The sequence below is a fragment of the Lontra canadensis genome, unplaced genomic scaffold (genome assembly GCF_010015895.1).
Source record: "Lontra canadensis isolate GAN:19392208 unplaced genomic scaffold, GSC_riverotter_1.0 scaffold111, whole genome shotgun sequence".
NCBI classification, from domain to species: Eukaryota; Metazoa; Chordata; class Mammalia; order Carnivora; family Mustelidae; genus Lontra; species Lontra canadensis.
In genome coordinates this window covers 5,437,205-5,459,229 of record NW_022631105.1, presented here as the reverse complement: position 1 = coordinate 5,459,229, position 22,025 = coordinate 5,437,205, and the positions used below count along the sequence as shown (strand labels likewise).

Below are 22,025 nucleotides of genomic sequence, written 5' to 3'. Positions count from 1 at the left end.
AGGCCAGCCTGGCTCCTCCTCAGAGACCACCCCCCAACCTGTCCCCTCCCACTTCTCCGGCCGGCGCCCCAGCCCCCACCCCGCTGCCCCACCCCGGCACCCGGCGCTCCGGACCCTCCTCGGCGCGCGGACACAGCGCCCTCCCCGGGGACGCCGGGGACCCGCGCACGTGCGGCTGTCCCCGCTGCCCCGTGCGGCGACCGAAGGCCGGGACGAGGTGGGAGAGGTGGACGCGGGGTCCGGTGGGGTGAGACGCGCACGCCCCGGAGCTGACTCGGGCTGGCGGCTGCGCGCCACTACCGGGCGAGTCTGCCCCGCTCCAGGCTCCCAGCCCTAAGGACGCTGCCAGAGAGGTTCTCGGGGGACTTTGGGGTGGCCCCCTTGTTGCAGAGCGCTCCGAGTCCGCTCTCGCTGGGAAATCACACATACGCCCCGATTCGCAAGTGGGGTGGCGGCGGGCGAGCGAGGGAAGAGCGGCGCGATGGGGCTTCCGGGAGAGGTCAGGTTCACCCTTGTGAGAGGCCGCGGGGTCCTAGGCGACCCGCTCCCGCAGTCCTCGTGCTGGGGGTTTGGGGCCCCCACCCACGGATCCATCTTTCGGCAACCTCTCCCACCCCCATCGCATCCCAGCGCCTCTCACGGTCCACTGAGGTCTCTACAGGAATCCCACACCCTGGGTTGTGAGCCCTCCCGGAATGTCTGCTGGTTCCCATTAGAGCTGTTCCGGTGCCTGCTTCGCGGGGGGCGGGGAGGGGTAACACCCCCCACACTCGGTTCCTCCAGGTCCTAAAGGGAGCAGGGTTTCCCGAGGGGCGGGGTGGAGGGGCTGCGAGGGAACAAGGTAGCTTTGGAAAGCCAGCCCTCATCGCCACAACCAGACCCTCTCCCAGTGGCTATGTCCAGACTCCCAAAGAAAACCCCATAATGGGGTCCCAAAGTTACATGGGACAATTTATTCTCCCAGGGTCTGAACCAGAGAAATGCACTCTTTCCCTAATCCTGGGAATCAGCTTGCAGTTAAGTTTAAGAAGCGGGCACCAGTGAAGGGTGTAAGGATGGGGGGCCCTGATGCAGTGGGATTGGAGTTGTGGAGGTGGCCTGAAAGGAGGCAGGAGGCGGGTGTGATCATGCAGGAGAGAGGAAGTCGGAAACTGGTGAACTATTCTAGAGGTGGACTCTTCGGAAACTGGGAGCTTGCTGGCAGGAATGGACTCTGGGAGTCTGCACTATGCTAAGACAGAGTAGAGGGAGGCTGGTGACATGTGTCCAGAGATGCACCTACAGGCTGACCGAGTTCTTTTTAGGACCTGCGAACTTGAAGGTGCCATGGAAACATCTAGGTATGAGACCCATGGGCAGTTGGGCCATACAGGTGCTCAGAAGAAAATCCAAAGGAGACAGAAGACCCTTGCTCCAGGGGTGTCTGGTGGCTCCTTCCCTCAGGGTCCTGGTCTGATCCCTTTTACCCTCTCCGCCCCCAGGACAGGGTCCATCCAGACCTGACACAGGAAGTCCACACAATTTGTGAAGGGGAATTTCTGAGCTACCGTTTGCTGTTGAAAAAAAGAAAGGGAAACATGTTTTCCCCTCCATTCCAGATTTCAGCCTTTACAAGGCAGACGGAGGACAGTTTGGGACCAAGAGACCTTCCCAAGCCTCCTGACCTTTCACCGTACAGGCAACAACCCTGTCTGGATTGTGGTTTCGGGCCAGCTCTGCTAACAGCTCTTGGCAAAGCACTCCCTGAAACTAACCCACCCATTCCCACTGCTCCCCAGCTTCTTGCCTGCATCCTATAAGAAGAGGTAAAACCTGGTCTCTGTTTTTGCCAGCCCTGCCCTAACAGAAAGCAACGACTTATAGGGCTGGCAGAAATCTTTCCTACATATTTTCTCCTCCCCAAATACTAAACAAGAAATCCTACGCTATCGGAGTTTTTATGTTATTTCACTATAATCCAGGGACAGCGATAAGGCAAGCACAGTTATACATTGTGTAATAACATTTAACTTCCACGGCAATTTCTTGTATTAAATACTCTCTTTTTGATCTTGCTGAGGAGGACAATGAGGCCTAAGGAGGGTAAGTAGACAGTTGCTCAGTGTGTGGGACATTCAGGTCTAAATGATCCGTCTGCACAAATGCAAGCAAATTAGTGGCTTGAGAGGAGCAGGGCCATCCCTCTGCGCCTAAGACACAGAAGGCTTGTGGCAATTTCTTTCCCTCCAATCCCACTAAATTTTCCTGGAAAGAAATCTCAGGCAAAGGTCTGGCAAGAGGGCTTTTCCCTGAATATCCTGATGATGATCTGTGGGCACCTTGCTAAGTGCATTTCTCTGTGGATGGAGACGAGCGAGCTGGCACCCTGTCTCTTGCTCCCTACAGAGATCTCAGACATGCTGGCTTGTGGGCACCCTCTCGCCAGTGACTTTTATTCTCATCGGACCCAACAAAGCATCCTGGTTGGAGTGTGTGCATGAGTGTGTATGTGTGTGTGTGTGTATGTGTGTGTGTGTGTGTGTGAGACTAGGAGGGACAACCAGGGAGGCTGGTTTAGCAGCATCTGCTTTCACTCATTCCAGAAGATTTCTAGCTGCCCACAAAATGATGCATTTGCTTGTCCTCCACAAGGATTCTGAAGCCAAGTTTAATTCGTACTGGAGTTGTTAATCCTACTATGGGTATTGTACATGAACTTTGTGTGTTTCAGAGTGAAAGCCAGGGCCAGCTGCACCACTGACTGCATGCCTTTCTTTTGCTGGGAGCGGAAACGAGGAGCAAGCCGGTGTCAGTTGGGATTCTTCATGGCGTAAGAAACTGAAGTCAGCAAACTGGCAGGAGAAGGGGATTTATCAGAAGGGTATCAAGCGAAGGAAGAGATGAGTATCCAGATTAGAGGAAAGAAACAGGGACATGCGGGGCTCTCCGCAGCTGGAACTCATGGAATGGGTCCTTGGGATGCTGCTACGAGTTGACCTTGGCTCCAGCTTTGTTCCCGGTGTGATTTGGCACCAGATTTCACTTTCAAGGAGAGAAAAGTTAACTGCCTACACTGAGCTTAATTCCACTGTGAGCAGCGCCCCTTGACCTCTGCCTCATCCGCACCAGCCATGGTTCCCCAAGTCACCGCAGTCTTCCTTTTGGCTGCCCAGCGCTCACACACAAACACCCTTCTTTCCACCGTCACAGTCCCCAAATGCCCTGCTTTACAGTGACTGCCCCATGTGAAACCACGCACGCGCTGCCCCATTCCCGACACGGGACAATGCACCCGGCTCTGAAGTGACATGATAGGGTGGCCGGTCTCTGAGTCCAAGAACTCTGAGTACATTCACGTCTCAACCACATACTGTCTTAATATTCTCCAACCTGTGGACGAAATAAAATCAAACACCAAAAGCCTATATCACCTACGAACAGAAGAACGTTTTTAAAGATGTATGTGACCCAGCAAGCAAAAAGAAAGGACAGAGGCTGCCATTCTTGTTTCTAGAACTGACATATGTATCATCTGTCCCCATGACCCATTGCTGGTCCCCTAGTTTCTGGGTCCTATCTCTGCCAGGTGACATTGTGGATACCCTAAACTTTATTCCCCATAAGTAATATGTATTGAGCACTTAGAATATGCTGGAACGTGTTACAAGTGCTTTATAGGTCTTATTTCATTATCCTCAGAATAACTTTTTTTTTTTTTTTAACGTAGGGTTTGAAATCACAACTCTGAGCTCAAGAATTGCAGGCTCTACCAACAAGCCAGTCAGGCGCCCCTTCCTAATAACCTTTTGAAGAGGTCCTATTTACATCCCATCTTATCACAGACAAATGGAGACACAGAGACATTAGGTAACTCTCCCAGGCTCCCCCAGCTAGCAGAGCAGAGGCTGGACTGGAGCCCAGGCCTCTGTTGGTTAAGTGTCTTCTTTGGGCTCAGGTCACCTGCTCAGCAGGGAGTCTGCTTCTCCCTCTGCCCCTCCCCCAGCTCCTGCTGTCTGTCTCTCTCAAATAAATAAAATCTTTTTTTAAAAGAAGTTTAAGTATTGGGGCACCTGGGTGACTCAGTGGGTTAAGCCTCTGCCTTCGGCTTAGGTCATGATCTCATGGTCCTGGGATCGAGCTCCGCATCGGGCTCCCTGCTCAGCGGGGAGCCTGCTTCTCCCTCTCTTTCTCTGTCTGCTTCTCTGCCTACTTGTGATCTCTGCCTGTCAAATAAATAAATAAAATCTTTAAAAAAAAAGAAGTTTAAGTATTTATTTACCTTCCCCCTGCATCTTTTATCTGAGGAAATGACCCAAGGTCCAACTTTTAAAAAACTAGCAAGAAGTTGTGGCAGGCGTCTTCCTCCAGGTGAGTGGTCCTCGCACTCCACAAAGTAGTAGGTTCTGGGAATTGTGCAATTCTCTCACATGTTGGCCCAAAACAGGCCTCTCTTCACCTTCCTGACCCTGCAGATCAAGGGCGACTTCAGAGGATTGCTTACGGTTGTAACGCCAGGAGATCCCTGTTAATGACCCCGAGCCTGAGATCTTGGAAGGTGACAGGGCTCCCAGAGAACCAAGCTCCTCCGCACCTGCCTTACACTCTGAGAAATGACCTACCCACCGTAGTTCCCAGCAGATGCTCCTGCACCCCCCCCCCCCCAGAAACCAGACCTTTCCATCACAGCGCCTCCTGTTAGCGTTCCCCGGCAGCCCGTAGAGACAGCCTTTTCAATTCTGGAATGTCCGTCACCAGTTTATTCCTTGTGTCAAGGTGGGGTGGTTGGAGTCAAATGGGTGCCCTCAGGGTGCCTGTGAGGGGTGGTTTGGGGAGTACACGTGAGTGGGTCCAACTCAGCATTCCCATCTCCCACAGTCTTAGAAGCCAGTCCTCTGTGTTAATACAAGGGCAGCTAGCCTTTCTGGGTCATTTCTTTGCCATCAGTTGGCATCAGCCAGTCCACTAAGCTGTTAGAGCAGAGATAAGTCCCCAAGTCAGTGTGTGAAACACGGGATCATCTTCTCTGTACCCTCAATCGGATCTAGAATTGTGTTCCTCCTTCTTGGTCAAGCACCCTCAAAATCCATTCCCACCTTCTCCAGACTGATGATGATGGAAATTTGTGAAATCCTGCAATTTCTCTGGTGTGTCTCTCCTTGCTTTGTTTCTGCATCTCTGCCTCTAGTCCGAGGCATATAAGCTGAAACCCCCTCACTGGGCAGGCAGCCGTGAGGGGTTCGGCAAGAAACTGTTCACTTCTCCTTCAAGGGAAAAGCACCTTTTTTTTTTTTTTTTAAGATTTTCTTTATTTCAGAGACAGAGAGAGAAAGAGCATGAAGTGGCATGAGGAAGGGGCAGAGGGAGAAGCAGACTCCCTGCTGAGCAGGGAGCCTGATGTGAGGCTTGATTCCAGAACGCTGGGATCATGACCTGAGCTGAAGGCAGACGCTTAACTGACTGAGCCACCCAGGCGCTCCAAGGAAAAAGCATCTTTCTCAGATGAGTAGGGAGGGTTTCTAAAGATTTGATGGATTTGGGGGTTTTCCAAGTCCTCCAAATCCCCCAACCTTATGCATCCCAAGAGCTGGGGGTCTCATGCTCTCATTCGTTTCTCATTAGTACTTGAAATATGCTTGAAATTTCACATGAAAGACCTGGAACGTTTGTGGATTCAACTGATGTTTTCATGTAGCAATCGACAAAATCAGTCTCTAAACTTTGTTTCCAGTGAGATCTTTAGTCTGTTCACAGAAAGTCCAGGGTTCCACCAAGCACTTTGAGATTTAATCTTGGTGTGTATCTAAATGCCCAATGCTCTAGAAACAACTCTCTCCAGTGGCATTTGCATTCTGCATCACTTTAAAATTGTTTATGACAGAGACGGTACAGTCCTTCAAGACTCCGCCTCAGTGGACTCCTCATTCCTGTTGGCCACGACTGGAACTTGACTGTTTTCCCACTCTCTCCACGGGCGGCTTTTTCCTCCTGGATCTGTTGCCTGTGGCTGCCATCAGGAAGTACCCCAAACTCAGTGGCTTAGACGACAGGAAGGTTAGCAGATTGGAGAGCAACCAACAAGGTGAGGAGGCCACAGATACATATTAAGTCACGTATTTTCCCTCCTCTGAATACAGATATCACACTATTAGCCCACTGGCTGCAGAGCAGAGAAGATATTCTCAAGAGTTATAGAACCCTGGGGCACCTGGGTGGCTCAGTCGGTTAAGCATCTTCCTATGGCTCAGGTCAGGATCCCAGGGTCCTGGGATGGAGTCCTGTGTCGGGCTCCCTGCTCAGCAGGGAGATTCTCTCTCTCCCTCTCCCTTTGCCCCTCCCTCTGTTTGTGCTTTCTCTAAATAAATAAATAAATAAATAGCATCTTTTTAAAAAATCTTGAAGGAAGGAAGGAAGGAAGGAAGGAAGAAAGAAAGAAAGGCAAAATTAAACCTGGCCAAAAAAATAGGGCTTAATTTCTCTAACATAACAAAAAGGGTGGCTGCCGACCCTGCTTAGCAGCTTAATGAGGTTAGAACCAGATTCTCTCTACTTTGCTCTCATGATTACAAGAAGGCTGCCTGAGCTCCTGGCATCACATCTTCATTCCAGGCAGGAAGCCAGGGAAAAGAGACATTTTATCAAGACAGCAAAAAGCTTTTTGGAAGTCCTTTTAACAGCCTTTGGCTTTCATCTCTTTGCCCAGAGCTTTTTCCCATGGCTGTATGCAGGGGCTGTGTATGTAGAACGGAGTCAGGGGAAAGTATAGCTGGCTTTCCCAGATGCGTTAGTGAGAACAGGCCAGGGGAGCGGACAGGGACTGGATTAGCTAGTCTACATTGTCTGTCACATCTCCTTAGGTCTTTGCTGACTAGTGTTTTTCAAACTAGAGAAATATGACCCATTGGGGTCATATGGGTCTCTGACCAGCACTGTTTTAAAAGAAAATATTGACATTCAGCTCCACACAGACATTTCAGTTGTATATAATGACCCACATACAGGTTTCATCGGAAAGACGGGAAGGTCACTGTGGTGAGGCCAGAGGCAGGAGTCAGGAGTGTGCTCTGGGATCACACGGTTGAGGGCACTTTGCGTCCTTTGCAACCATGGTGCGACTTTGGGAAGTTATGATAATTTAAAAAATCTATTTCTTCAACTATAAAAGAGCGAGAATAACATACCCAGTTCATCACATGTACACATGGTTTAGCACAGTGTTTGGGGCATAGTAATTGCTCAGTAATATTTAGTAGTTGCTCAATAAATAAATAAATAGTAATTGCTCAATAAATATTAGCTGTGTTGTTGCGATTCGTAGATACTGATAACGAAGGATGGCTGGGATGGCTGGGTCCCGCTTTAATGGCCCAATTAGATTCACTGAGGATGAGCCAAACGTCCCTCTGTAAACAAGTGATGCGAAAACATTCGCCCCCACAGAAAGTTTACTTTGGCTTGATCCCATCAGCCCAGCCCTATGGGGCATTATTAGCCGGAGTCCTAGGGAACTTGTTTGCTTTGCAAGGGGGATGTGTGGAGGATGCTGCTTGTGGGTTGCAGCAAAGGTCCTGAGGACCCATGGAAGAAATTTCCCCTTGGCCTGAGTCCCAGGAACGTCTGGGCTCCTCCTGGGAAAGTGGTTTCTTTTTATCTTTTGGACTGCATCATGGCACCGACGCTGTTCCCTGCTTGCCTGGGGCCCAGTCGGGAGGCCTGCCCTAGCAAAGAATCAGGACCGTGTACCCCACGTCACATTATGGATGCTAACATTATCCTGGCCTCACCTTTTTTTCTTCTACCTTTTTCAAAATCCCAAAGATGTCTTCACAGACTTTTTTTGTCTTATTTTTTGAGTAGGTCGGATACCCGCTGGCTTGGGTGTGCAGCCCCCTCACGTGTAAAGAGGCATTTGAGTGCTCGCTGTGTGTGGGGAGGGAGGCTGCTCCCTCTGGAGGGGCCCCTCATGGTGACCAGCCTCGGGAGAGGATTTCCGGCCAGCAGCCCCATTTCCTGAGGGTGGGGGGCGCCTCTTCCTGCTGCCCTTTCTGTCCACGAGGTCCAGGAATCTCCAGGGACCTGGGCGGACTGGGCCCAGCTGTGACCCCCATGCTCCCCATGTCTGGAACCCAGGGCAGCCTCCCAAATCTTCTATGGGAAATGGAGCCCAGAGACAACCTTCTCAGCCCCAAGGGGTTGGGCTCCCTGTCCTGGATGTTGAGGGCCCGGCAAGATGGGTGAAGAGAGGGTGTGGGTGTGTCTTCCTGCCCAGCGAACCCTGATCCCCAAGGAGAGCAGTCCTGCACAAAGGCCAAACCCACTCTGGTTGAACTGGGACCCTCTTTCCCGGCTGACGGCTCGCCGTTCCGGGTCCCTGCCCTCTGCTCCATCCAGGCTGGCCAGGTGGCCCTGGGGGATGCTGGGGCGCGCATGGACCATGGCCAGGGTGCTCAGCCCTGACAGCTCGCCCCTCCCACCCGGAGCAAGGGGCTGCTCTGTTTCTAGGGACCCTGACACCCCACGGAGCCGCTGCCAAGGACTCTTGGGGTGTTTTCAATCACTGATTCCAAAGAGGGGCTTAGCCTAAGGCGGCAGGGGAGCCAAGAGCCTATTTACAGAAACGGTCACTTTCCATGTCCAGGGTTCACAGACTGCAGTGCAAGTCCCTCCCTCCCGTGTCCCCAGGCTGCCCCCAGACACCAGTGCAGCTGAGCAGGGGCTGGGGCTTTAGGAAGTTGGGGTTCAGCCCAGTCCCACGGCGGCGCCCTGAGCCGCCCTGCGGAAGGAACGTCGCCTCATGCACTTTCCAGTCCCTCGGCATTCGGGAACCACAGGTCATCGAGAACAAGGGGACAGACTCTCCAGGTGGGGGTGGTGGGGGCAGGGAGCACCCCAGGGTCCTCTAGAATCCGGGGAGAGTCCTTCCTTTCCAAACCACCACCCCAGCGATGAGGAGCTAGACCTTTGTGTTTATTGTGGCAAAACATAGAGAACCCAAGAGCTCCCGGCCAAACCACTTCTCCGTGTTCGGTTCCGAGGCTCGGAGTGCGTTTGCGGGACCATCCTCCCCGGAACATTCCCATCTTCCCCAACTGGAACTCCAGACCGCGTTCGGAAAAGTCTCTCATTCCGCAGGTTTTCATGGAAACCCCTATGGGGTTTCTGGGGGGAACCAATGTATGTCGTATGTCGTTGGAGCAAGGGCAGAGACGGGAGGCCTTCAGCACAGACCAGGGGACAGCCTGGCCACCTGCAGGCGGTGGAGGAATGAGCCTGGAGAACACCCCTGAGCCGGTCCCTGCAGGCCGGGAACATCTGCATCTTCAAAGGGAAAGTTTTCTCCTGTGGTCTGACTGGGCCTGTTGAACAGCGGTCCGGTGGGGGCGGGGGAGGGCCCGGGCTGCGGGCGGAGTCCCTGCCCCCCAAACCGCAGCGTGGGGACAGAGGTATGTGAGGCATGTGTGACTCTCCTCAGAAGGCAGCGGGCCTCCATCTACCAGCCCCCTGGACCAACTACAGACAAACTACAGGCCTGCCCACAAGCACTTTGGTGGGAATCTTGTTTTTCCTCTTTCCTACAGAAAGCAGATTGGCTGACAGATTAGGGAGCAGGGGGCTGGGGTGAGGGGAGGTCACCCAGGAGCACAAGCCCTTCGGGTGAAGCATTAAATCACCCGTTAATGAGGTGCCGATATTCCTCAGTGTTGGGGAGAGGGGACAAGTTCAGGAAACCTCAGAAAGGCCTGGAAGGGCTGGGAGGCCTGCCCCTCCCACACCCCCAGGCTTCTGGAGGACTGGACCCATGGGAAGGCTTCCTCAGTCAGTTCTCACATAATCCCTAGGAAAGGGGTGCTGTGGCCATCCCCACCGCAGAGCAGGGGAAACTGAGGCATGGGGCAGTGACCTGTCTGGGGTCACATCATAGGGAGTACCGGCTCTTAGGGTTCCCCCACGAAGGAGCTCCTTCTCCCTGCGTCCCAGTGTACTGGGTGACCTTGCACACTCGGCTTACTTCCAAGGACCCGTATTCATACAGCGCCTTCTCATGGCTTACTTGCTTGGTTTTTACAACTGTATACAGTTGGAACAACAGATAGGTTTGCGCTCACTTCACAGGGCAGGACGCCAAGGCCTGAGGCTGTTTGGTTTGCATTATGGGCTCAAATGTGTGCCCCCCAGATTCCTAGGTCCTGACCGTCAGAACCTCAGAAGGTGACTGTTTGGTGTAATTAAGTTAAAATGAGGTAGCTCAGGTGCACCGAATCCAAAATGACTAGCGTCCCCATGCACAGCCGCACGCAGAGGGAGGGCCCTGTGAAGACACGTGGGGAAGATGGCCAAGGAGACAGGCGTCCGGAGAAACCCTCCTCATGGCCCCTTGACCGTGGACTTCCAGCCTCTGGACGGTGAGGAGCCCGCAGCAGTGGTGTTCGTGAGGGCAGCCCAAGCCGCTGGGCCGCTTCACTCCCAGTTCACACCGTGGTGGCAGAAGGCGGTCCTGCTTCACCCCACATGCCCCGCTCCAGGGTGAGGATGCCCGCTTCCCCTCCTCCCCGTCACAGGGAGTGTGGATGAGGGCAGAGGACTGTGCTTGGAGCATGTGATTGCCCCTGGGTGCGGTGACACTTACTTTAATGATGGTAAACCCCACCTCAACCTGTGGAGCAGGCTGGTTGGGAACAGGGAGATCAGCCAGCTCTGGATTTGAATCCTGTCTGTGACCTCGGGAAAGTTGCCTAGACTGTCCCCCCCCCCAACCCCCCCGCCGCTCACAGCGGTGGTGACAGGACTATTATCATCCTGGGATCAGTGTTCGTAATGAGGAACCTTGCAGAGCAGGACGAACGCTCACTGGCCATCATCACCATCAGCAGGTAAAGGGGTGTGGGACCCTAGAAGCCTGGGGCCAGCTGGAACCCTAGACCCTCCTGTCCCAGACCTGGGGGCAGGTTTGAGGGACCGGCTGGGCAGGGACGGGGTCCTAGCCGTGGGCAGGGCCCATAAGAGCAGAGACCAGCGTGGTGGACTTCACACAGAAAAGTTCTACCTCCCAGAACAAACCGGCGGAGAAATGAAAAAAACAAGAGCATCATTTCCTACAAAGGCTCCTCCCAGCTCAGACCCGGTGACTGTGTGTTTAAATGTTCATTTGTTCCGGGCTTGAAGAGGGGAACTGGTTTGCTGTCGGTTTGCGGTGGTTTCTTCAAGTTCACGATCTGAGCCTTTTCAGGAGGGAGGGTGTGGATGGAGGGTCTGCACATGGTGTGCCTCAATCCCACAGTGCCCGGGACTCTGGGGTTCCACTCTCCAGGCTGCAGGAGGTGGACTGGGGCATGCGGGGTGCAGAGTGCACCCTTCGTAGACCCCACGTACAAATGGCAGGATGGTGGCCTCCGCCCCACCCTCCGCCCCATCCTGGGCAGGTGCACGGTTGCCCAGGGTGTAAACTCTGCTCAGAGGGGTCCCCCGGCAGACTCGTGGGGTCCCTACGCCTTTGCCACCCAGATCTTGGCAGGTGTTACCCAGGTTGAACAGCGGGAGCTCTCGGTGACTCACCTTCTCCACTGGTCTCAGCGGGGGACCTGGGGTGCAGGGGCGGGGCCTGGCAAACGGAGCAACTCCACCCTCACAGTCCACCAAGACGGCCCTCCCGCTCTCCCTCACTCAGGACCCAAGCCCGGAGATTTCTGGCTTTCTTTCAGGGACCCTGTTTCCCTCCCTAAACCCCAGCTTCCATCCCTACCATCCCCAGCCTGTCCAGGGCTCAATTCCAGTTTACGTATCATTCCCAGGGTTCAAGTTCTCTCCCATAGGGGTCCTGAGGAAGTGGCCAGCCTGAAGGGGCCCTTCCTGGTGGGGACCCCTTTCCTCTACTGGGAAAAGGACACGCAAGATGTGTGGTGAGGAGGGGATGGGAGCCTGCATGGTCAGTCAGGAGGCAAATTGTGGGGGTGGGCAGAGGACCCCAGGATCACAGAGTGTTGAGGGGTTTGGAAAGCAGGACCAGGGGCTTGAGCCAATGGTCAGAATTCTTGGGAACAATTCATACTGCTGTGGTCCCGGATCCATCCTCCAGTCAGGGGCCTCGGTCCAGGTGCCGTGGGGAATAGACAGACGTCTTTGGGACCATCTCCATAAAAGTGTCCAAGAGCCCAGTGGCCCTGAGTCCCCAGAAGCCCAGGCCACAGGAGAGGACGCATGTGGAAGGAGCATCTCCATCTCCATTTGAACAGCCAGAGTCAGTCCAGGCTGCTCTGTGGTTCAGGATTCTGGCGTGCAGGTGGGGCGGTGGGGGTGGGGGCTGCAGGGAGGGGGAAAAAGTTACCTGTCCCACTTCTAGTGTCCAGCAGGTTCCCATCCTCTCATGGGGGAGGGGAGGTTGGACACTGAAGTGTGGGTGGGGAAGTGTCTTGAGTAAGGACCCTCTTATTCCCGGAAACCCCACTACCTTCCAGGACAGGCTCCTCCCTGAGCCCCCCTACCCCTGGGGCAGTGCTCCCTTCCATTGAACTCACCCCCCAACAGGATGGACCCGGTGTCCCGGAGAGGGCCCAGGCCACAAAGAGGTTCCATGGATTCACCCAGAGGGGAGAAAGGAGCCCAGCCCCTGGGTCTGCCCAGCCCTGGGAGGAGGCTGGGGACTGGAGTGATGTTCCACATTCCGGCTCCTTCCACGTCTCCTCCTCCATTCCGTCCGAATCCACATGTTTGAGCTTCTTCCAAGGCCCCGGTACAGGACACAAGGGGCAATGTGTCTCTCAGGTCCAGCCCATCCTTTCAGAGGGGCCTTCCCAGTAAATCCCTAAGCCAAGATCAGCCAGAGAGGCAGACTCGTGAACCCTGGGTCAGGCTCTTGGCTGCGGAGCAGACCACATGGCCTGGCAGCCCCGAGTTGCTGAGTCAGGGAGACGCAGAGCCAGGAGGGAGGGGCGGGGCCTTCTCCCATCCCCAGCACTTCTCTCCCCTTCACCCTGGCTGGTCCAGGCTCCGGGCCAGAGGATCCCCTGAAGCTTGCTTGGGGACCACAGGCTCCCCCTTCCCCATTCAGAGCATGGGCTTTTCACGAATGAAAGGAAAGTGTTCGACTCCATTTAGATGCCGTCCAGCTCTCACGTTCCCCAGGGGGTGCCTCATAGTGCCCCCCCCACCACTGCTGTCCTTCTGGGCCCCCCAGCCCCTCACGCTGTGTTGCAGCCGCCTCCTGCCCAGGGCCTCGGGTGCCCCATCGGCTGCCTGGTGGCAGGGAGGGGCGGGGAAATCACTCAGGCCAGCTCAGCTCTCGATCTCTGATCTTTATTCCCTAGGGTCTGAGCCCCAGGGGGGCTGGAAGGGGCTGCCCCCAGGCACTCCCGGGGCCTGCGGACTAGAAGCAGTTAGAAGTAGTTGACCACTCTGCGGAGGGACTGGATGCGGGCGTTGTGGGCCTCCCAGTCGGAGCAGCTGCGGAAGTCACCCCTCTCTACCAGGTACATGCGGCCCCGGTAGTTGGGCTCCTCGTACAGGACCCACCTGGTGTCAGAGGGAGGCCGGTGACCGCGGGCGGCTGAGCGCAGGATCCCTCTCTTCCTGGCCCAGAGAGGAGACCTGCCCACCCCCAGGGTCTGGAGCCAGAGAGGTGCAGAGGGGGGTAGGGAGCGGATCACAGCTGCAGCACCCCCCCCCCCCCCCGCCCAAGGGGACTCACAGCCCACTTGTCACACCAGCCTTTTCTCAGCTAGGCCTCTCCTCCTCACTTCTGAGGCTTCCTTTCTGCTTTTTCACCATGGGAGGCAAAGCGGGGCTACAGGCCTCAGATCTGGTTGCTGGGGTCCCTCGGGGCCCAGGCCATGGGGTGCTCTGACTTAGCAGTTAACCCTTACTGTGGCCCTGAGAGTTCTTGCCCTCCCACCCCAAAGCTCTCTGCGGTTGAAGGAACTTTCTCTCTGCTGAGACACACTCAGAAATTACAGCCCATCCGGCCTGAGGCCACACAGCCCCGAGTGAGTGAGTGAATGGTCTGCTTGGGACAGCTTGCCCAGGACTCCCCTCTCCTGTCACCCCCTCTCCTGTCACCGTGGGCTGTCTTCTCCATCCTGACTTCACCTCCGGTGCCTGGTGCTTCTACACAAGGGTCAGGAGTCAGGAAGAGCAGGAGAGGCCCGGTGTGTGAGCTACAGGGTCCCTCAGGGCCGACCTGGTTTATCCTGGCCTTCCCACACCTCCTGGCCTCCCTGCGCCCTGACCTCCAGTGGACCCAGACTGCCCCCTTCCCGTGCCCCCAATCTCCCCACACCCACGGGCTGGGCCTCCTCAGTAAACCTCCCGGCCATCCTTCTGTGACTTTGGGGGAGGAAGGGAGCCGTGGGGTGGGAGTGGGGGGATGGGGGGGGGAGGTGGGCAAGGCCCATCCACAGCGCAGGGACTGTGCCCTTAGGGGGCGGGAAGTACCCTCTGGGACACAGGTCTGTGGGGACAGGTCAATCCTGGGCTGACTCCAGAACCGAGCAAAGTGAACTTCTATGTCTGGGAGGCAGTAGAGACACCTGCCTGGAGGGCCCCATCAGACCCTAGGAAGGCCCTGAAGGAGGTCACATCCAGACCTTCTGGCAGTTCCTCCTTGCCAAAGGCTTACTCTTTTCTCTCTCTCTCTCTTTTTAACTAATGAAAGTCACAGGAGGCAAAGGGGGAGAAGAACAGAGCCCTGGGTCCGAAGGAGGGGCTGGGCACATGCAGCCGCTGAGTCTCCATCTCCTCTTGGGCAAATCGAGGCCTGTAGGAGACCCCGTGCCCCTGTGGTCAAAACTCTTAGCTCCTGCCTTCCCACGATTTTTTCTCAAGAGGTCCCGGGGGTTCCCCGGTGGGTGTAGGGGTGGCAGCAACGGTCTCAGGAGGCAAAGGAGGATTTCGGCCTCCTGAGACACAAGCTGGCAGGCAGTTTTCCAGGCAAATGGTGGTTCTGGAATTCGACCCCCCCCCAGATCCCCAACTACTATCAACTTAGGGCAAAAGGGGTTTCCGAGAGGCCGAGAAAGGCAGACGTGACCAAATGAATCCTGATGGAACCAGAATGACAGAGATGGTGGGAGAGGAGCAGGGCCGCCTGGGACTCTGGGTGAGGCTGCCCCTGGGAAAGGGGGTCCGGTTCTTCCTCTGGCTCAGCCACTCTCTTCATCAGCCCCTCCCGTGACCACCCTCTTGAACCTGTTGTGGCGTTCCCTGACCCTAGCCTCAGACACACAGCAGCTGGATCCCTAAGCTGCTGAGACGGGAGCCATGTTCCTGGGAGCCGAGTGGGGCTCTTCCGCAGACGGGATGGGGCTGAGGTCTCGAGACCTCTCTTGTCTAGACCAGGGACACCAACCTGAAGCCAAACGCCTGGCTGCAGTCCCAGCCGTGCCACTCACAAGCGGGGCAAGGTCACCCTCTAGCCTCAGCTAGATGCTCGGCGGTGGCTGAGCACGATGGGTACACAGGCCGCCCACGCCCAGCTGATGGAAGGAACCAAGCGTGCAGGGGCCAACAGACGCCAGGCTAGCCCGGGGTTTTGATGACCTTCCTGCAGGAGGGCAGACAAGCCCCTCTATGCCTGGGCCAAACCCCCCCACCTCCCGGCCACAGTCTGTCCACCAGGAGGGAGTGCCACCATGATGTCCATCTCCCTGGGAGGCCTACGGGCTGGGGCTCGGCCTCCTTTGTTCGCCTGGGGTAGAGGAGGCAGCTGAGGGAGGGAATGGGCCTCTGGGGGGGGGCAGGCTGCCCACACTTGCTTGTGCAGGGCCCCCCGCTGGGCTGCACTCCGTGGCCATACAGCCTGTACTCACGCTCCGTCCCCGTACACCTTGATGGCGTTGACGCAGTTCTTGGACCAGCCCTGGCTCTGCAGGAAGGGACAGTCTTCCTGGAACTCCAGGCACTGGCCGGTGAAGTTGCAGCCTTCGAAGATTTCCAGGCGGAAGTTCTCCCCATGCTGTGGGCCCCGTGGGAGCAGAGGAAGGAAAGAAGGCAAAGGCACTGAGTTTCCCTCCCCTACATAGACACCCATGCAGCCAGGGACCCTAGAAGTCCTGCGCTGGGCGGGGGTGGGCAGTGAGAGCCCACCACCCTGGCACAAGCATCAACAAGGCACTCCGCTTTTTCTGGTGCGTGGCACCTCGTCAGACGAAAAGGGTCTATTACTTTACAAAGCTTTCCAAGCCCCTGAACCAGTCCAAGCTCCTCTTAAGTCAACTCAAGAATCCAAGGGTTAGAGAGGGCCGGACGGACACCTGGGAGGCAGTGGCCGTGCTCTGACCAGGACCCAGACCACTGGGTTTCCTTTTAGTGCCGGCACTGGGGAACCCCTGCCCCAGCCGCCCCAACACATTCCTCTGCCCTTCATTTCCACCCTGGGGCAGCAGGCCAAGGGCAAGCCTTCATTTTATCTTATTTTATTTTTTTAAAGATTTTATTTATTTATTTGACAGAGATCACAAGTAGGCAGAGAGGCAGGCAGAGAGACAGGAAGGGAAGCAGGCTCCCTGCTGAGCAGAGAGCCTGATGCGGGGCTCGATCCCAGGACCCTGGGATCATGACCTGAGCCCAAGGCAGAGGCTTTAACCCACTAAGCCACTCAGGCGCCCCCAGGGGCAAGCCTTTAAATGATAATATTTTACAAACTGTAATAGAACCTTTTATTAAAACATGAAGCAAAAAATCTAAAACAAATAACAGAAATCTCATTTGCTGAAATCCCTGCGGGCTCACTGCAATGACGGTATATAGGCCCCTAGAAGATTCCTTGCATTTCCAAAAGTCAGAGGGCCAGCTCCCGACGACTGGTTCTGGGGGCGGCAGGGGATGGGGCCGCATCACAGCTGGCCACAAGGATAGCTCTTAGAAGAGCATTCAAAAAATACCCAGAATAGTTTTCATAGAAATCGCATTCTGTAAGATCCAGAGTCATCCCTGTTAGTTCCTGTTTCCAAATGTCTACGGCCTGGTGGAAATACTAAGAAAGCATTCTTAACAATTTGAGATGCCAAAGCCCCGCTGGTTTTATCACTCGGTAGAAAAGCGCCCCCCTCAGATGTTCACTGGCACCGCCTGGCCCCTACGTCCAGGGAAAGATCTTTCCACGGACACATGGCTGAGGCTCGGAGAGTCTGGTTCGGGAAGCAGCCATCTCCCTGATCATGTGGGCCTCCCAGCGGCTCAGCTGGCACTTGTAACTTGGGAGAGTCCAAAAGAATGGGAATGCCGGGTCCTCGAACCACCCCTGCCCCCCGTAAGGGCAGCTAGACACGAACAGTCCTTCACCATGGGTAGGGACACCCCTCACGTCCAAAGTCTCTTGGAAAGTGCTCCAAGATGACCCGCACGGGTGGATAACCCGGGCCCAGATCAGCCTGGCTTTAGCTAAATTCTCCCCCATCTGGTTGCAAATCCAAACTTCTAATATTTCCAACAGCCATTTTAAGTGCAACATTCAGCAAGATGTTGGAATCGGACCTTGGAGGTTGTTGCCTGATACACGTTGATAAATGTAGGTGTAAAAACTCGCAGGCGCTCTGGGGTTCGGTCTCATGTCTTCCCACACTCGGGGGGTAGGCAGGTCCGCATGGGGGCATCTCTCCATCTCAAACATCCCGTGGCCTCACCAGATCTTAAAGTTGGGAAGGCTGCGCTCCCAGATTTTTTTGTCCCACGTCTGAGCAGCACAGACCCTCGGTCCCTCTGGCAGGAAGCCCCTGGCCGGAGACCCACTCACCATCCCGATGGGGCGGCAGGAGCCCATGTGGTCGTTGTGGCCGTTCCAGCGGAGGAAGTCGGGGTAGTCCCCGTGCTCCAGGATGAACTGCTGGCCCCGGAAGTCGGGGTGATCGAAGCAGACCCAGGCGCCGCTCTCCACCCGGATGGAGTTCACCCGGTTCATAAAGCCTCGGTCCTGGAAGTTGTCACAGTCCCCGTAGACCTCCAGCTTCCTCCCGGTGAAGTGCTTGCCCTCATAGAGGATGATCTAGAAAGGCCAGGTTAGAGGGCTCGAGGTCAGAGCATTCCGTCCTTTCAGGCTTGGGAGCAGACACCTGGCGTCCAACACCCTCAACTAAACCCTGATTCCCAGGCTTGCCACGGATGGCAGGTGGTCAACCCCGTTAGCAGAGTGAAAGAATGAAGGGAAGGTGGGTCGAGGTCAGACCCAGGACCTGGCCCTCCCCACTTGGGGGGGGGGGTGGGGTCATGGTTGAGCAGATAAATTTCAGTAGACATCTGGGGATAGGGACTCTCCCTTTGTCCCTGGGCCCATTTGAAAACAGGCTCTTTTCAAACTCCCATTGCATTTTTAAAAAAAGATTTTTATTTATTTATTTGACAGAGAGACAGAGATCACAAGTGGGCAGAGAGATGGGCAGAGAGAGAGGGGAAGCAGGCTCCCTGCTGAGCAGAAAGCCTGATGCGGGGCTCGATCTAAGATCATGACCTGAGCCAAAGGCAGAGGCTCCATCCACTGAACCACCCAGGCACCCCCCTCCACTGCATTTTTTAAAAAAAGATTTATTTATTTGAAAGAGAAAGAGAGAGAGAGAATGCAGGAGCAGGGGGAGGGGCAGAGGGAGAAGCAGGTTCCCACCTGAGCAGGGAGTCTGATGTGGAGGGCTTGAGCCCAGGACCCTGGGATCATGACCTGAGCCCGAGGCACACGCTTCACCGACTGAGGCCCCCAGGCACCTCTCCCACTGCATTTTTTCAACTTAGTCTTTGTTCGTTGTTAAATCATAACATCCAAGGAAGTGTTTTTAGAAGAAAGCATTTCACCCACAACCCCACCATCATAACCAAACATTGAATTTTCAGAAAGGTTCCTGGGATGGGGCCCCTTAGTGGGAAAGTCTGAGCGAGCGCAACAGAGACAAGTCAGAGCGCGGTGTATGGATTCATGGCTAAACAGGGGCATTTTCTTTTCTTCTCTCTCTCTTTTTTTTTAAAGATTTTATTCATTTCTTTTGCAGAGACAGATCACAAGTAGGCAGAGAGGCAGGCAGAGAGAGAGGAGGAAGCAGGCTCCCTGCTGAGCAGAGAGCCCGATGCGGGGCTCAATCCCAGGACCCGGAGATCATGACCTGAGCTGAAGGCAGAGGCTTTAACCCACTGAGCCACCCAGGCGCCCCGTAAACGGGGGCATTTTCAATGTAACTCATCCTGTTGTTGGCTGGGCTACTCCCCTGGGTTCCGGGCTTGCGTCACAGCTAGAGCATCGCCAGCTCAGTGTTCGATCCAGTGTCCTACGGCAGTATGGCGCTGACAGGTTCCCCTTGTCCCTAAACTACACAACACGACCTCTACTGGCTCCGAGTTCATTTTCTGCCAGGGAGTGTGAAATTCAACCACACAATAACTCTTGGGGTTTCTAGAATTGCTCCTAGAAGGACCCTGGCAAAGTACAAATGATGGTGCCTGGTGGCTGGTAACTGCTGCCATAGCTGGCCAGGTCACCCTTATGGTCCAGGTCATGGTCGCGGTCTTGGATGACTACCCTTCTACATCTTCACCCTCCCGCCCCCCAGAAGCTCTGAAAGCCAGGACATGATTTCCCAGCTCCCGGGGTCCCTCTGGGTCCGGCGGGGAGGGTGCACAGGGGCATGATGGGCTCTTGGGGTTGTTGGTTACTGAAGACTGACCAAGCCAGTGCAGACTGAGTAATGCTCTCCCCACCGACCCTGAACTTGGCCCCTGGCGACCAAAGGCTGCATCGAATCGCTAGGAGAGGGAGCAGAGAATGGGGGGCGGAGGTCTGAATTTTCCACCTTCCTGCACCACTCCTGGGCGATGGCCCAGAGAGATTCAGGGGGAACCGGTCGCCCCCGGATTCCAAGATCCTTCAGACCGCCCCCGAGCCAGTGCTGGAGGCGGTGGAGACGGGACCGTGCCACCCCCACGCCACAGAAGCCAGGCCGCCCGGGGCCGGCAGGCAGTTTTGCCAGTTCTGCTGGGCTCTGTCAGAGGCGCAGGGGCCTCCCGTAACAGTCCGGCCCCTGATTCCCGAGGACCCCGGGCAGCGCCAGGCGGCGGGTGTCGGGCCGCGCGCGGGCGGCTTCCGTTACCGTCCGTCGGGCCGGGCCGGGAGGGCCCCACTCACCTTTCCCGAGCGCTGCGCCATGGTGTGCCCGCCCCGCCGGCGGTCAGCCCCTATATAGCCGGCGGCAGCCCTGCTGGCTCAGCGCCGCCCGGGACAAAAGATTTGCTGGCGGGCGCGTTAGTGCTGGTCCGGCGCCCTAAGCCCGCAAGGGGCCGCCCCGCCCCGGCCGCAGCACCGAACCCCCCCGCCCCCCTGCGCGGCGCCGCGAGCCCCGCCGTGCGCCCCGCCCCCTGCCCGGGGTCAGCCGGGTGCCTGCGGGGTCACGGCGGCCCCGCGAGCCCCTTGCCGGCCCCACCACCGCCCCATCTGTCTCTGACCCTCGCCCGCCCGCCGTCCCTGCTGAGTCAGGGGCACACACACGCACACACGTGCGCGCACACACGCGCACGCCGGGCCCCGCTGCCTCCCCTCTGCCTCGGGAGTTCTCCAGCAGTGCCTCCCCCTACCCTCCTTGGGACCGAGCCATCCCGGACCTCCCGCCCGGTAAGAGAAGTTACTGAAGTTTTTCTCTGAACCAAGGATGGAACCCAGCTCCTGGACTGCCCCCTCCCACCCACAGTGCCTGCTGCTCTGCTCTTAGCTCCCAGGCCCACCTGACAATCTGCTCGCCAAAGCACACAGCGCCCCTGCATCCAGGTTGGCCTCCCCTTCCTTTTCCCCTCCTGCGTTCTTGGTCCCTGAGTGCTGTCCCCCACCCCCAATCAGTGCTCGTCCTCTGTTCCTTTCCGTGGGACCTACCCTGCCCCCATAGCCAGACCACCCCGCTGGACAAGGATGGGTTTACCGAAATAGGCAGACCCGTTGCAGAGTGAGGCTTTCTCGCGGCACAGAAGTTCTTGGCACTCAACAAAGGCTCAAAGATTGTGAACAGAGTCAACACTAAGCCTGCAAGATGTGCAACCCCCAGATTAGGCTGGAGGGATGAGATGTGTATCCATAAAACTATGACTGTGGTGGTTAACTGGGGCTGGGGGCCAGCTCTGAGATCACAAGAGAGAGAGCTCATCTGCCGGGGGTGACCCCAGGGGGCTTCATGAGGGCAGTGGGGGGATGCTGTGGGAAACAGTCTGAATTGTTTCTCCACTTTCAGGAAAGAATTTTGAGCGCCATTTCACAGAAGGGGAGGTCATGCAGTTCCTGGGGCACAGGGCTGGCCTTGCCCCTGTTCTCAGAGGCTGTCCAAGGTTAGCCCGCTCAGTGGGCCTGGCCGAGCTGTCGCCCCCACAGGCAGCCACACGGGCCAAGCCAGGCATTCCAACATTTGCCTCCTGACTCAGGCCTTGCCGGGGGAATAGAATTAAAGACAAAATCTCCCGAAAAGCCTGTCCCTAAAGGTAGAAGAGGAAGAAATCCATTGTATTATCGAATAAAAAAGCATTAAGCCTGAATGTGATATGCATGGCGGGCCATCCTCCAAAGAGATTTCAAAGACAAGGAAATCTAGCCTTTTTATCTAGATAGGCAGGTGTGACTCCCTCTCAGGGGAGGGACCTGAGAGGGGCAGCCCTTTCAGGTCCCTCCCTCTTCGGGAGCTTCCTACTATCGCTTACTGAACCGCTTCACTGAACCGCTTCGCGGCCCACCTCTTTATCAGGTCTACCTCCTCAGTCTTTGGAGCGGGTGACCAAGAACCATGGGCATTCCCGATGCAAAAATCCTGCAGCACTTGCTTGAAAGGGGCCCAGGGGGAAACTCTGAAAAAAAAAAAAAAGTGTCTTCAATGAAAGGTAGTAGTAGAGAGAAAAAATATGAAAGAGAGAGAGAGAGAGAGAGAGAGAGAAATTGTCGATTTTTTTGTCTCCTTGTGGTGGAGATAGAGTTTGCAATTCAAAGTAAGTGACAGCTGGAGCTAAGCCAGGCCATTCCTCCCAGGAAACTGGGGTGGGGGGGATTAAGGGGGTGGGGAGATGTGTTCCTCGATGATTCCCTTTCAAAAAGGTGGCTCCCAGCTCCTGGAGGA

General features: G+C 55.9%; 1 protein-coding gene across 1 annotated transcript; it reads right to left on the bottom strand.

The window, feature by feature from the left end:
- Positions 1-13,267: 13,267 nt before the first annotated feature.
- Positions 13,268-20,243, bottom strand: CRYGN (crystallin gamma N). Its single transcript, XM_032840185.1, has 4 exons — positions 20,066-20,243; positions 17,699-17,947; positions 15,774-15,919; positions 13,268-13,482 (listed from the first exon to the last, which is right to left on the bottom strand). Exons 1-4 carry the CDS (start codon positions 20,084-20,086, stop codon positions 13,347-13,349), a joined length of 552 nt encoding a protein of 183 aa, XP_032696076.1. The 5' UTR covers positions 20,087-20,243; the 3' UTR covers positions 13,268-13,346.
- Between the last annotated feature and the right edge of the window lie 1,782 nt (positions 20,244-22,025).

Coding starts and splice junctions, on each gene's coding strand:
- CRYGN (XM_032840185.1), bottom strand. CDS start 20,086: ATGGCGCAGCGCTCGGGAAAG. Junction 17,948..20,065: donor TGGCGCAGCGCTCGGGAAAG/GTGAGTGGGGCC, acceptor TGGCCTTTCTAG/ATCATCCTCTATGAGGGCAA. Junction 13,483..15,773: donor AAGGTGTACGGGGACGGAGC/GTGAGTACAGGC, acceptor CTCTGACACCAG/GTGGGTCCTGTACGAGGAGC.